A 16,533-nucleotide genomic window follows, 5' to 3' on the forward strand; every position below is an offset into this window, starting at 1 on the left:
CCTAAACCCCAGAGATCTCCAGTGGGGCAATCAGGCCATCTGGCTCCTCCCTGTGTATTGGATACTAGGGTTAGGGTTACAGAACATAGAAAACATGTATATTTTATCTGTAAGGAAATAGAGAGATTCTGTAAAAGTTAAGACAGCATATAGAAAAAATATATAGATTCTCTTTTAGGACACAGAAAAATTCTGTAAAGGTCCTGCCAGTGTGCAGGGAAAAAAAAGTATTTTATCTACAAGGACACAAAAAGATTTTGTAAATGTAAAAAAAATTATTTCTAACCCTGACCTTAAACTGTTTAATTTCTTCATTTCAACACTTGCACTTGTGGAGGTAAGACATTTTTTGTATTGCTTGAGAAATTAGGTTTTTTTTTCCCATAGTCTCAGCAAACATATGTAACCATTCTATTTTTTCCAAAAAGTATGTAATTTCTCTACTAAAGGTGATTTTTAAAAGCAGAAACATTATGTCATTCCCTAGTTGTTCGCTAATTTGTTCCCTAAACATTACCAGAGTTCTGATGCTGAAAATGTTTAGATTTTTGCCTTTTTTAGGTTTCTCAGGCATAAACATATTACAGAATGGGCTGGTACTGGTGAGGGTGGTGTTCCTTATGCTGCTGTCAACAGTAGCACTGAAAATCTTTCCAAGTGGTCCCACAACTGGTTCTAGGGCAGTTGGAAGCAGGGCTATTTATTCTTGGATGACATTTTACCTTGAAATGTATGGATCACGGACCTCTGGAGATAGACAATTAATAGACCTTCATAAGGAAGATCCTACCATACTTCTTTATACCTCTGATAAATTATATTCGAACTTCTATTACCCCTTGATGGACAGAGTTTACTTTAACTCTTCAGATCCATGTCAAGCAGATGCATCAGTTATCATTGAGGGGCTCATGTGGTCAGACACAGGGACCTACCAGTGTCAGGTGAAGAAGGTTCCAGGTATTGAATGCCAGAGACAATTCTCCTCAATTAATTCCAGAGTCTGCATCTTTATTTCTATTTAGTGAGTAAACAGTCCTGAAATTAGGAAGATCTAGGAACGACATCAGCAAAACCAAATGATAGGGGAACAGATGCAGAGGCACAGTGAAGAACTTAGCAGGCAAGCACATCTGCATTCTTAAACTACATGTTACACAAGCCAAGAACATTTAAAACATTGTGTTACCATGTGCTGTTGGAGGATCTTTGGCCTTGATTCTGTTTACAGGGCTCTTATTCAACTGTTGCCACAAAAGAAACAAAAATAGCACACAAGATATGGGCAGTGATATTTTGGAGGATGCATTGCCTCCAAAAAAAAAGTCTGTGACCCTCAACATTGAAGAGGATGACATATACTGCTCAATACGGGACATTCGGTTGTGAGACGTGGACGGTGTGACAAATCCCCCTGTATATACTGTATAATTGTTCTGCACGAGTCTGTTCCTGCACATTACATATCCGTGATTCCCTGTGATTAATTCACTATACAGCAATTTACATTCTACCTCACAATATTCCAAATCAACCCTGAAAAAAGGAGAAAAATTGCAGAAAATTGTATGTGATGTAAATTTCATTAAACTTACAAAACCTTTATGTTGACTAAATATGAGAAAAATTACAATGGTTACTCATCATATAAAATGTTTGAATATTCTCTATAAAAAAACAAATAAATATTCTGTAAAAATTCAGATTATATAAAAAATTTAAATTCTCTAGAACTCCATAGAAAGATTCTGTAAACGTTCTGCAATACAAATCTGGTCTTTATCTGAGATCTAAGGACAAAATACTACATAACGCTCCCATCTGGTGGTGAAAATGAGTCCTACAACAAAAAAAGTATTAATTTTAAAAAGAAGAAATGTGTAATTGTTATATGTTTGTTGTAGAAATATTACATCATTTTCAATTATGTTGATGTCATTTATTTCATGCAATGCTTGAGGAGCTTTCTCGTGATTATGTAAGTGTTCAAAATTACATTAAAAATAAAAAATGCCACAAAAAAAAAACACTAATTGCCTGACTGGTCAGATCGGACAATAGTCAATTTTTAGTCCCTGTTTTAAAGGCTGATATTATCTATGCAGTCAGCCCATTACTTACGCGTCCCATTAGGGTCTCTGGCCTGCCAAAGCCAACCAGGCTGTCAGGACGGCCAAACCTCACACAGTGTATCACGAACATATCCTGGTTAAGAGGGTGTGGTCAGATCTGACTCTCGTCCATTTTTAAACCATTTTTGAAAGGCTGATATTACCTGTGTGGTCAGCCTATTACTTACATGTTGTATTAAGGTTTGTAGACAAGACCAAATGTCATGCTACGTCAACCAAATTTGACACAGTGGGTCATCAGGCCATGCTGGATGAGTAGGTGTAGGTACCTCTGATATTGGACTGTTTTTGGCAGATTTGGGGCCAGTTATTACCAATGAGTTCCAGGTATTAACACAACCTCTAACCCTAGACATGCCAAGTCTCCACAGGGTCTGTTTCAAATAAAGCCATTGAAAGTGAATACAGTGGATGAAATCTTTTGTATTTCTGTTCTCCAGGTTGATAATATGCTACTAATCCTGTTCCCTTAATCACTACCAGTGTGCATATAAAGAGCACAATCTGGACCCTTGAGTTGACAGGTGGCCCCTGCATGCTTGTATTAAATAGCTACATGCAAAACCATCTTGCCTGAAGAGTTATTGGACTAAGCTGTACAATTCCAAAATGTGTAAAATGGGTAAATTCATTTACATACAAAGATGATAGCCGCTGGACATGGTGACGCTGTTATAAAATACAACATTGCGCAAATTTGACCGATGTGATTAAATGACTAGAATATTAAGATGGATACACAGACTACGAGGTTGTGTAGCATCACAAGCTACTGGACAACTATTAGCACTGAGACTACATATTGAATACATGCTGCAGTGTAGCTCATACTGAAATCAAAGAGGCTTTGTTAATGTCTTCACCATTTCCTGAACTCATCAGTTCAAACAGTCAGCTTGTCCTTCACAAAGTGGGTTGAAGGAAACTGCTTGTACCTTGAATGCAAAACAAAATAAACATTAATCATTTATAATCTTTCCTGCCCCATTTTGGCCAGAAGTGTTATTATATTAAGGGGTTATCAAAACATACAGATGCAGAAATACATTACACACCCACACCCATCTATTATGCACAAAATACATAAAAGAGTGTCTGTCTCTGAAACCAGTGTCTGCACATATCAAGGCAGTGCTTGGAGGTTTAACTAGACAGTCCTCACCACAGTCCAGCATTGTTTTAGTAACCACAGTTGTTTGTCAGATAGATTAAGGACCGCAGGTATAATAGCCAAATGGGTGAACAAGGTCTTTGAAGTTGGTTTGAGTCACACAGGTGAAGGGTTTGGGGTCAAGTCATTGCCTTGGGTCACTGTAGTCCTTAGATGCTTCCAGTCAGACCACACAACAAAGGATTGAACAAAAAAAAAACTGTAGACATAAACATATATAACAAACAGCACCAAAGTCACACATTCTTCTATTAACCTTCATCTGGTACCACATTGGTTTGAAGAGAATATTGTAATATTATGAACTTGTAATATTATAAAACAGCCATTCCAAACAGTAAAAAATATGATAAATCATGCAACCCTGAACAAACATTAACCAAATGTAAACCTACACCAAGCAGTAGAACAAACAAGGAGATTTTCACCAAAAAGGAAGCCATTCCTATTTTGTACTTTGCCTCGTTTCAATATGTACAGAGACATCCTGAGCTAATGTAACAGTGTTAAAAATTATATATTTATGAAATCCCTGCAAAGTGGTATCAGCGCCACCTATTGGTCAGAAACTCTCCAGCCTATATAAAGAAGAGTGAACTGTGGGTAGGTTCATCTGCCAGTCATGTTCCAAAGTTTGTCGTATTACTTATTATGCTCCGTCTCACCGTTTTTGGCAGATTTCACCACGTTATTAGGAACGTGGATACGTTAACTTACACTCAGTCTGAGATGTAAAGTTAAGTGAATTACACGTGGAGAATTTCTAACAAATAGCCTGTTTTGTATAGACTGGCTAGCTGGTTTCTCACTGAAATTAAATGTGGTTGCTAAACTTGTTGCAGGTGGGGCAATTTCATTTGTTTTCATTGTGTTTAATTTTTTAACTCAGCTGTTTGCCATGAGACACAAGTTAATCTGAGCATTTTTGTTCTAGCTGCGAGCTAGCGTTGACTTATTCTAGTTATGTTTTATAGTTAGCTTGAAATAATTAAGGTTCATCGCTAGAGGGTGCTGTTCTTTTTTTGTATTATTGATCAGGAAAAAACTATCAAATGGATGATGTGGACGTTTCCTGTGTATGATATGGAATTTGAGTATATGAGTGAATGTTACTATGTAAATGTATGATTATATGTAGATAAGATTATTATGAGATCATAATTTATAATCAAGCAACTACACTATACGATCACAGCTTCATTTTATTTAGATATATTTATTATATTGTTATAATGTTATAATACCTGCTGTGAGCTGGCTAGCTGACCCCTCAGTGAAATTAAATGTGGTTGCTGAACTTGTAAAAGGAAACCCCTTTCATCCACAATCTGGTGTGCATCATTGAGTGGGATGTAACACAGAGGTCACACTGGCTACTATTTTACAGTCCCATTCCACCTAATGAGATATTGTATAATACAACTCTGGTTTTTGACTAAACACCTACAATTACATTGCTATTAATTTCAAATCACATTTGGTATGCATGTAGCTATAAACATCACACTTCAGGTAAGATAAGAACAAGATAGTTGACCAGCATTACCAATGACCAAAGTGGTCACCCAGTATAATCAGATTGACATTTCACCAGTATGACCATGTTGCTCGATCATACTGGTTGGATAGCTTGGCCAAGTTGCTTATGCTTCTGGACCCTCTGTCTAGTTGGTATTTGTAGTGTATCAGCTAAGCCATCCAACTTGAACCAAAACGTAGCTTTTGCTGGTCTACCAGTTTAATCAGTTGGTTTAACAGCATAAGATGTGTGTGTGCGTGTGTGTGTCTGTGTGTGTGTGTGTGTGTGTGTGTGTGTGTGTGTGTGTGTGTGTATACATACATACACACACACACACACACACACACACACATAAACACACACACACACACTGCCTGGCCAAAAAAAAAAAAAAAGGTCACACACTCTAATATTTAGTTGGACCGCCTTTAGCTTTGATTACCGCACAAATTCGTTTCCACAAGCTTCTGCAATGTCACAACATTTATCTGTCCAGAGTTGCATTAATTTTTCCCCAAGATCTTATATTGAGATTCGGACCACTGCGCAAAGTCTTCTCCAGCACATCCCAAAGATTCTAAATGGGGTTCAGGTCTGGACTCTGTTGTGGCCAATCCATGTGTGAAAATGATGTCTCAAGCTCCCTGAACGCTTTCACAATTTGAGCCTGATGAATGCTGGCATTGTCATCTTGCAATATGCCCGTGCCATCAGGGAAGAAAAAATCCATTGATGGAATAACCTGGTTGTTCAGTATATTCAGTAGGCACTAGGCATGATGGGTGCATCACTTCAGCCGCCTCTCTTCTTACCTTGATGCAACCATCACTGTGGAACAGGGTAAATCTGGACTCATCAGACCACATGACCTTCTTCCATTGCTCCAGAGTCCAAGCTTTATGCTCCCTAGCAAACTGAAGCCATTTTTGCCGGTTAGCCTCACTGACGTGGTTTTCTTAAGGCTGCACAGCTGTTTATTCCCAATCCACTGAGCTTTGCATTGTGTGTGTGGAAATGCTCTTACTTTCACTATTAAACATATCCCTGAGTTCTACTGTTGTTTTTCTACTATTTGATTTCACCACACGTTTAAGTGATTGCCAATCATGATTATTCAAGATTTTTTTCCGACCACGTTCCATCCTCAAAGATGATGTTTCCCCACTGTCCTTCAACTTTTTAATAATGCGTTGAACAGTTCTTAACCTGATTTTAGTAGTTTCAGCAATCTCCTTAGATGTTTTCTCTGCTTGATGCATGGTAGTAATTTGACAGGGGACTGATAGTAGTGTTTATTGTAGGGTATTGTTTATTGCACTGATTGTTGTCTGAGATAGAGCTTATGTACTTTGCACTTCTAGGCATCAGTATTGATCCCTGATTTTCAACAGTATTCTAGTTCAATGGTACCTTGGACTCTAACCTACTGTACTGGTTAGGATTTATTCTTTGAGTAAATGAGGAAGCACTTTTGTAAGTCGCTCTGGATAAGAGCGTCTGTCAGGTACCGTAAATGTAAATGTAAATGTTGGGCGAGAGTCTTGCTACCTTATTCCTCCAATGTGCATGAGGATTAGTGTTTGCTGAACCAATCTCACGATGATGTGCGAAAGAGTCAGAGAAGCAGAGTAAAGTCATTATAAGAACCCAACCGAGGAAGATCTCTACAGTGGCAGAGCAGCTTTTAAAGTATTGCCATGCAAATGTTTCCTCTAGAGTGTTGTTGCTGCCTTCCTGTTTTGAATGCATAATGATGTACTCACAGCATGCTTGCTCTGGAATAGTAATGATTAGACATGTACCAAATCTGAATTGTTCTTTTGAGAACATGCACAAATTATCATATTTAAGTAGTCAAGTAATACTTGGAACCCTACATTTGACACTCCACTAAAATGCTCTGCTGTAAAATGCTCTGCTGGTGGCAAATCAAAAGAAATCAATCATTCAGTAAGTACATGAGTGGTTCTTAAATCGACTGCCACAAGACAATACAAGAAATAAGGTATTGAACAAGTTTAGGTAGCTAAATGGTAATTCCATTAAATTTATGTATGTTCAAATTGTACCTTCCACCAGACCTGAATACAACCCTGATCACCTTAATCATGTTATACCCTTTGAGATTACTTGAGTTGCTTTGTACTTCTTTGAAGTGTTTAGAATGAAAATCCAGATCATTTAGCCTCCTCTCAATGTTTCTTCCTCATGCTCTATGGGGTTTTCCTTGCCACTATCACCCTTGCTCACTGTGGGCTTGGACTTGGACATTTGTAAACAGTGACACCATCTGTTATAAAAAGCGCTATATAAATAAATTTAGAATTTTTTTTTTTTTTAATTTTGAGAAAATGACACCAGCCTCAGTCTTCTTTCCTTTTTGTCACTGAGTCCAGAAACAATGTCAGTGTATTGCTCCTGAATCATGAATCCTGCCAGGTTTGCTGAATAGTTGGCCAAGAAGATAATAGCAAAGAAGGTCCACACCAGTACCATGATCTTGCTCGTGGTGCCTTTGTGGTTCTCAGTGGAAACTGAATTATTGAAGACATTTCCCCACAACAGCCACACTGACTTCCCAATGGTGAACGTCGGCCCGCCTGGATCTTAAATGAAGTTTATTTTACACGTATGTTTCCATACGTATCAGTCTATAGGATATCAGTAAAACATAAACAATCCCATTTTCATTTTTTTATTACGTTCCATAAGCATTTAGTTATTTGTTCTTAGCACTTAGCTAAATTTTAATTTGGTATAGGCCCGATTACTACTGTTTTTCTACTGATTTTGTGTTTCTCAGACAAAAGGTTCCGTTTCTTAAATTCCAAAATGACAAGTTTTTCTGTCTCACACCCAAACCATTAATAAGAGGAAAATAGCGAAAATCTACAAGAGCTAACCACTTGAGCACTACCACATGAGCACTACCACATGAGCACTACCTCATGAGCACTACCACATGAGCACTACCTCATGAGCACTACCACTTGAACACTACCACATGAGCACTACCACTTGAGCACTACCACATGAGCACTACCATTTGAGCACTACCACATGAGCACTACCTTTTCAGCCAGACTACAGGCACTTGTTTTGTCAGGCCAGTCATTAGAGAGTGATGCAGCTCTTTTAGGGTGAGTCTTTGACTATCTGTCTCTGTTAGACAGAGGAAAAGCTCACCTTTGACACTCTCCAGGCTGCGGTTGTACCCTGTGAGACTGAAATACTCAAACATGCAGTCACTGCCACCACAGTCAAACACATCACAAAGATCATCACCCACAAGACAGGGCTCTGTCACAGAAAAAGAGAAGAACCTCATGAACTGATGCAATTTAGACTTGGGGCAGATTCTGCACTATATGGGTAGAGCATCGGGCTATCAATCAGAGGGTTGTTGGTTTGAATCATAGCTCTGCCATGCAGCCACTGTTGGGCCTTTAAACAAGGCCCTTAACACTCTTAGCTCCAGGAAGATACATTGGGAAGCCATTTAGTGCTGTACAATGGCTGACCCTGCACTCTGACACCAGTTTCCAAAAAAACTGGAATATGTGAAGACTACATTTCCTTACCTTGTAGTTCTTCTGAGTGAAGACAGTAAATTGAATCTGAATCTTATCTTAGTGCTATGATATGAGTTTAGCCTCCAGTTTCATGACTGCAATTCCAGGCACACTTATAATGATTTGTATTGAGACTAAAGCAATGTGACTGGTTGCAAGCTTAATTTATAACTAGAATACCAGAACATTTCATCAAGAGTAAGTAAAACAATGTTACTTCTAGGCAATGATATGCAAATCAGAAGCAAGCACTAATGCCTATGGTATATCTGTGGAATACAAGCTTCATACCTAGAAAGGCTGAGGGAGAGACTATTCTATTGTTCCTGGACACCATCACACTGATCCCTGTCTCGATGAAGGGCACAGTGATTTCAGAGCGCTGTAAATTTTAATTATGAATTAGCAATCTGCATATTAGAATCTATTAGCATTAGAATCTAACCATAAACATCTTTTCATCTGAGTAGTGATCTTTTCATAAGGTTATGAACTCATTAAGGAACCTTGCTAGCAATGCACTTATGTAATTATGTACAAATAAATTGATATTCTAGGCTAAGAACATCAAAAAGACACTGACATGAGCAGAGCTGCACACCTCTCATTGGTAGATTGGTGTGCATACACCCACAGGCCACACCCATTTGATCCTATGTTGAAGGTGGGTGAAAACTTGTCCAGTCCGTTGGGAAGTTTAGTGCACGTCTACGTTGTGCTAAAAGTGGGCAAATCTGCGTTCCGCTAACTTGTCATTATGTGATCCATGTGTTTGGCTCTAGAATATAAAATAAAAGCAGTTTAATCCTTGCTTTGGCGTTTTAGGTATGCATTTTGTGGCTAATTTTGGACTTATTACCGTACCGTTGCTGGGACTATATCTTCTGTACGCGCTCTCAAAGCCCGCTGCTAGATCAGTGGGTGAGTGACTAAAATACTGTGGAGTGATTAAAAAGTATCGCGCGCTTGTTAACACACGTTTTTGTTTGTTTGTTTGTTTTGTTTTGTTTTGTTTTTTTTAATGTCCGTTGCTCTATTATTTATTTAACAGATCGTTATAATATGAAAATCGGAATTCATTGTCGTTTACTGCAAATTGTGGTGATGCTCTCTTATTTCAGAGCTGTAATTCCAGATGCCAGGAACAAATATCACGAGCCTTTCTGTCTTCGCACGAAATCAGCTTTTGGGCAAACTCATTGTAGTTTTCTTAGAAGATCAGCGGCGTTAGCGCCTCTTCTTTTTTACTGGACTATTTGGACAACAGACAAACACATTGAAAAGTGTTCGATAAGCGCCGAGCCAGGTTTAATTGAAAATTACTTTACTTTGTGTCGTGAAAGGCGCACCTGGGATTTAAAGGAAACGCAGTATCTGAATCTTAATATAAGTCAGCTTTTGGAGCCTAATAGTCCATGTGAATTTCTACCGAATACGCTTAGACACTTGAGGTGGAATAGGAGGGACTTGGACCTGCTCCATCATTCTGGAGGCAAAATTCGACAGAAGCGGGCTTGGATATTACCAGGGACATTGTGGTGCGGCCTCGGAAGCAGGGCTGGGGACTACGAGCAGTTGGGTGAGTAGATTTGAGACTACTGTATGACTTTATCTAAATTAATTCTGACGAATGTCTGTCAAAAGCAGTTAAAATGGTTCATTATTGTCATATTTATTTACTCTCACCTAGGGATGTTTGAGCCTGTAGACAGATGCTGCAGAGAGCATGATCACTGCAACCACATCATTCAGCCCTTCACTCTTAATTTTGGGGTGTTCAATCCTACCTTATTCACCATTTCACATTGCGACTGTGACCACAGGTGATTGCTGCTAGCTGGAAGGCATGGACTTGCATTCCATTCCTATATGATATGTGTTTGTACCCTACAGGAAGACTCTTGAGAATCATAATTTATCCTCTTACTTGTATATATTCAGTCTTTCTCTCATTGGAGGAGCTAGGAACATGGGAGAGAGCAAAGATTACACATTAAAAACTTATTTTAATAGTAAAACAATTAACAGCAAACTGTACATTGCAGGGATCTCACAGACCAACTGGGGAAACAACACAATGCTGCCAATTGTCTTTAATTGGTACCTATAAGAATATTCTCTGTGTGCATATATTGAAAAAAGTTACAGAAAAAGAATAACAAATAGAGATAGTGAAAATATTTTTTTAATTGTGTCATTGCAGCACTGAATTATAATCTTTACAGCATAATTGCCAGTTACTTACTATAAAGCAACGACTTATATTACAAAATATGAGCATTGCATTGCATTGTTTTTACAGTGTTGAATCTCCTATTAATTGCTGTTGAATTTACAGTTTTGGGGTGGAAGTTTTTATGTTCAAGTAGTAATATATATTGTAGCTTGCTGATATATTTGCTGCCACTGTATTACTGTGTATTATTTAGCAGGATCCTTTTTTACAGTGTGTGTAAACCTCTTTTGCCACATTGAGTATTGGTATATGCATGAATAGCCTGAAGATGAATATTTGTTGAACTATGTTTTGGCATGTACAAAGTGCAAATATACATGAAGGAGTTAATTATATGTTACATGAAGTGCTACCAGTCTGGGTGGCATTATTAATTCTGTTTTGTTCTCATTTCAGGAGAAGAGCACATTTTTAACAGCACCAAATGTCTCTCTCTCTCTCTCTCTCTCTCTCTCTCGCTCGCTCTCTCTCTCTCTCTCTCTCTCTCTCTCTCTCTCTCTCTCTCTCTCTCTCTCTCATACATTTAGGTTTAAGCAATGTCTTCTAGATATTAATGGCACAGTATCAAACATGGTGGGATACACTTTTTTCAATATCCTTAAGATCCGCTGCTTTGATCTTATCAAGAAGAAAGGGTGCACAAAGATAAACTGGTTTGGAATGTGAGTGTTGAAAATACAGAATGCCAACAATTAATCAGTCCACTCTGTTCTGCAAGGAATTTTCTATGTAGATGTATATATACTGATGTCAGACTTTTAGTATCTTTAGTTGAACTGCATGTGTTAACTTGTCTTACACCCTTGTCTGTCTTTACCTCCGGTGGCAACACAAAACACACCTCTGTTCCATTCCCACAAACTGTGCCTTTCTGAGTTTTGGCAGTGGTATCTTTTGGCATAACTATTTCTAATGAGCCATGAATGTGTGTTGCTTCAAGTCTTCACTCTTCTCTTTCAGGTGCACATCAGTTGAGGTTGCCCCCTTTGCAATCCTCAAATATCCCACACCATACAATGTTGTGAGTTCAAACCATGAGAAAATTGTCATTACTGAGCAATCAGTTTATCATGCAAAATCATCAATTAATAGCAAGAAAATAAATATCAAACCTAAACAAAGAAAACGACCAGAATCTCAAGGGAGATATGTTCATCTAACACATTTAAGACGGGATGCATTGAAGTTGAGTGAAAAGTTGAAGCACCAATATGGTACAAGCAAGACAGCCTTAACGAGAACTACAACTCTGTCTTCAGTTTGGAATACCACAACACACCTCAGCTCTCTCACAACCCATAATTCCAAGTTGGTTCATCAGAAGACGCAAACAGTTAATCAGAACAGATCTGAACTATGCCCAACAATTTCCACTCATGAACGCATGACAGGATCACAGCGATGCCATGATCAAAAACCACTTATAAATCAATTTTCAAAGAAAAAGTCTACACATAGGAGAAAGATGTCCGCATCTCAAAGCCACACCACTGCAAAACAAAATGACACAATCCAAAGTTCTAAACCTCTGAGGGCAAAGATCAATTGTCTTTCTATTGGGCCTCCAAGAGGTGATAACCTCAAGCTAAAACAACAAAGAGGAAAATATTGCAAGGGATACAGTGCATCGAAACATAAATTAAATACAACTATATCTCCAAAGTTTTCAACCTCATCTCTGGCAAAAATCAGAGGGAAGAAATCAAAGGAAAAAAATCAGAAGCAAAAAATTAAAGTGAGCTATCCATTTAACATTAGCACATTTGTAGAAATAAAAAACAAACTAACGTACGTCACCAAAGTTTCTAAAACCAGGAAGCCATCTTCGGCAAAACGTATGCCATTTATCAAACTTAGAAACACATTCTGGAGGAACATTACTTCACACCCAAAGATTAATGAAATATCATTACTCCAAGGAACTTCATGGCCAACTTCTAGGTTTAAGAATTCTTCATCTACAAAACAGGAATCAATGTCACCAATAAGGAAAAACACTTTGTTAAAGGAAATGTATAAATCTCCAAATAAAAACTCCGCAGTGATGAATAATGCTTGTGAGACCAAAACCACATTGTCTGGATCTGCAGCTCTAGTGCAGAAGTCCATGTCCATTCTAAAAGAAAACATGGTATTTGCAACTGAAACAACAGGAACACCAAACTCCTCTGTTTGGAATATCACCATCTTCACTTCTGAAGATTTTAAACCAACAGGTAATTAGTTTCATGTTCTCAATCATGTTCTTGTGCATACTCTTATTTATTACATTTTTATAAAGCATCAATCAAATACAGTATTGGAGCTACATTACTTGACAACATTTATTGTGCAATTAAAACAATTGTGCAAAAAATATGACATCCGTTTTTGTTTAGATCGTATTGTAAGTCGCATTGGATAAAAGCCTCAGCTAATTGTCATAAATGTAAGTGTAAATGTAGCTCTTGTGAGAACCGTTTAGCATGACCTAATTTTGGCAACAGCATACTGTAGCTTTCATATATTAGTAACAACAGTACGATTTATGAGTGAAGTTTTGCTTTAATGCCGCTTCAACCAGAAAGTGCAATGTAACAAGGCATTTGTGTAAAAATGAAAGAAATGCCTTTAGGCCTATAACTGCTTCAACTACAGCTGCTGTGACCAAAGGTTACATTCATTATGTATCTGAGATTCCTGAGATACCACTGAAGTGTTGAGGCAACTGAAGAATGTCCATATACTAATCCCTGGAGAGAAAAATTAAATATATACTCCTAAAAGGTGAACCATTTTGGGCTTAATTAGCATTTACCTGTAAGGTAAATTCAGTGTTATATAGAGCCCCTGTGTGTCTGCAGAGAACTATCAATAAAGACATTTTCTGAAATAAAATGAATCTTTGACTTTTGCTGTAGCACTGCCAGCTGCTTTCAACATTCTTTATTGCACAATCCTATTAATAATCATTTAATGATAATAATTGTAATTTAATTATTTTATCGAAGAATGTATATATGGTGGATCAAAGCTTACCAAAATCATCAATTTAACTGGTGATCAATTCTAAAATTACATAAAATGCAAGACTTTGTTTCTATAACATTGTTACTCTAGATGAAGCTGAATATGCATACATTTATTTTATTTCCTAGAGCTTCAGCACAAAGATTCCAGTACTGCTCATATTTAGGTTTCAACAGATACTAGTGAAATAAACACTGTTTTAACCTGTTGTTGTGTTTACAATAGTGTATTTTTTGTGAAAAAAATCTGTAAGGTGGACTTGCACGTTTTCCAGAATCTCCATCAATATGTGATGCAGCTAGATACTTGGATGACTGCAAGTGCAGAATCCGTCCCATGGAGAAGATATATGGACATTATAACACAGAGTCAAGAACAATTTATCATTGTGACTGCATACACAAGTAAATAAATACATAGTTATTGCAGCCAAACATTCCAGGACATTCCTATGTGCCCATTTATGTATATTTTTTTATCCACTCTTCTTGTGTGTTTCTCATTTTCTTCCAGATTGACCAGTCATTTAAAACAACTTAAGAAAATCAAGAAAGTCAAGTTTTTTCTTGCAAAATTTGTATCCCTGTCTTGCATTGAAATACCAAATATCAAAGAATGCAACAAACACACAGGGTTTGTAATAATGCATAAACCAATACACAAATATTCTGCCAAAGTTTAAATAACAAGAAAGATTTTAAAATATCAAAATTTTGCTTTTATTTTGAGAGTAATGTATAATTGGTTTTTTTTCTTTATACATAGTTGTCCTGCTGTCCTCACCAAGGTGACAGAACTAGAGTCAACGTTTGTGAATAAAGAAGATGAAGTTACAGCAAAAGATGAAAGAAAGTCTGCAACTAAAAGAGCTTCTGATCAACTTTACAAACATTGCCTTGGGATTTTTTATCCTAGAAACCCACTTGTTGGAAATGGTCTATCTTGATGACTACAAATACTGACAGGAAAATGCAAAATTCCAGTATCTGTATTCTTCTGGTATATTTGCAGTTATCAGAACACCCAGAGCCTAATGATAAACTGAGATTGTGCCTTATTGCCTCAGAAATGAAAAATATATTGACTACCCACCAAGGATTAGCAGAACAAATGACAAATTAAACAACTTTATTAAATATATGCTTCTAAAGGCAATTGCTTGGATAAATGTACAGTAAAGGTGGTATATATTGTAGCTTTAAGTAGACAAACATTACCAAATTCAATAATGTATTAATCTTGTCTGGGTGCTCTCTTTGTCATAATGTTGATGAGTACAGTTCATTTAAAGCTTCAATAAGAGTTTATTGTACTGCATAAGAAAAGTTATAAATACATTTGTTGCAATTTTTGAATAAAGATACATTTTGTCTGTCAGCTTCTAGAGTGCATACTTTTGCATAAAAGTCCTTATAACAATTAACAATCATAGTCTAGTAATTTTCCTTCAATATTGAACTTTTGTGTGTGTTTGTGTCATTATTAAAAAATTTTCTTGTGTTCTGTATAGGCATGTTTATTAATGTTTATCTAATTTTATCCACAAATACAAAATTGTTACTTTACAGTTCTGTTTACAGTTCTGTTTACAGTTTTCATGTGTAAGAGACAATGTTTTTTTTAATGCAATTCTGGAAACAAGGAACAGTGTTTAATGAGCAATAGACAAAAAGGAAAGAGCTGGCAGAATGCTCAGACAGAAGAGCGGCAGCATCGACAGAAGGATGAGTATACGGCTATGGGGGCTCAAATGCAAAGCGCTGGAGAGAGGTGCCCATGGGATTTAAATAAGGAGAGCAGGCGATGAGGAACAGGTATAAGTAATAAATAATAAGCAGGTGATTGTGACGTGTGATTAGTGGATTCCTGGCATGTTCCCAGGATGCTTACTGAGGCTGTCCCTGTCTCTACTTTTATTCCTAGCTGTACAAATTAAAATTGGGTTCCCTGGTAGACAAGCTTTCACTGTTTCTCAATTGTTTCATTTAATAGTATAGTTCAATTCCTTTAGTTTAGCTGAGAGGCATTTAGTTACTGGAGTGTATGTGGGTGCAGTGTTCTCAGATTTAACAGGCTGTGTTTGAAATGGCTTTCACAGGAATAAAGGAATGGAAGTAGACACAGGTGAGGCTGATATAAAAGTGATAGTCAAACAACGAGGAGATCATGACAACACAAGAGGAGGCATGTACACATAAAAGCTGACAGTAACAGGAGGACAATAACAAAACAAAATGCTGGCAAGGGGGCTGTTACACAGTCAAGAATAGTTTTAGACTTATATTTGGAAATGGAGTCCAACTTCAGTACAGTTTTTTAAAGAAAGAAATTAAGGAAAATTGCAAAAATTACAGTCCTTAGTCAAAGAAAAGGTTTCACACTGTGAATAAATGCCTTTTTACCTTGGGTATTGTGGGAAAAAAATCAATCAATTAATTAATTAGATATATATTTCCTCTGCACAACCATTTATAATGATTATGAAGGCTAGGCTCTCCTGTCTACTCAGGATAATGTGGTTCTACTATAGTCCACTAGTGATTAAGCCTACTATCTAATTATCTCGTTTCCCTCACACTCCAAGCTTTAGTAAAATTATCCCCTGAAAACAATAGATATCCAGCAAGCTATCCCACACAGTGAAATCAAAAAGAAAAGGGTATAGTACTTTTTTCACCAATTAACATATTTACTGCTTAAACCACACATATTCTTTAGTATAAATGCATTCGCGAGAACTCACATTTCAACAAAGGAAAAAGAAAAAGGCCCTAGGCCTTACCAACTGCGTCTCCCCAAAATTAGATATACATAAACATTCAAATCATATATGTCTAGCAATGAAGTGTGTGCCCACCTCTATGTGCTCTGGAAACTGGAAAATGGCAATATAA

The 16,533-nt window shown here is 37.2% G+C and overlaps 1 protein-coding gene across 1 annotated transcript; it reads left to right on the forward strand.

Moving 5' to 3' along the window:
• Positions 1–9,456: 9,456 nt before the first annotated feature.
• On the forward strand, positions 9,457–14,585 carry LOC113589082. The gene is made up of 8 exons (XM_035530024.1): positions 9,457–9,973; positions 10,085–10,217; positions 11,158–11,292; positions 11,591–12,465; positions 12,721–12,846; positions 13,914–14,043; positions 14,153–14,272; positions 14,405–14,585. Exons 1-8 carry the CDS (start codon positions 9,457–9,459, stop codon positions 14,583–14,585), a joined length of 2,217 nt encoding a protein of 738 aa, XP_035385917.1.
• Positions 14,586–16,533: the final 1,948 nt, after the last annotated feature.

This window comes from Electrophorus electricus, chromosome 9 (genome assembly GCF_013358815.1).
Source record: "Electrophorus electricus isolate fEleEle1 chromosome 9, fEleEle1.pri, whole genome shotgun sequence".
Lineage (NCBI taxonomy): Eukaryota > Metazoa > Chordata > Actinopteri > Gymnotiformes > Gymnotidae > Electrophorus > Electrophorus electricus.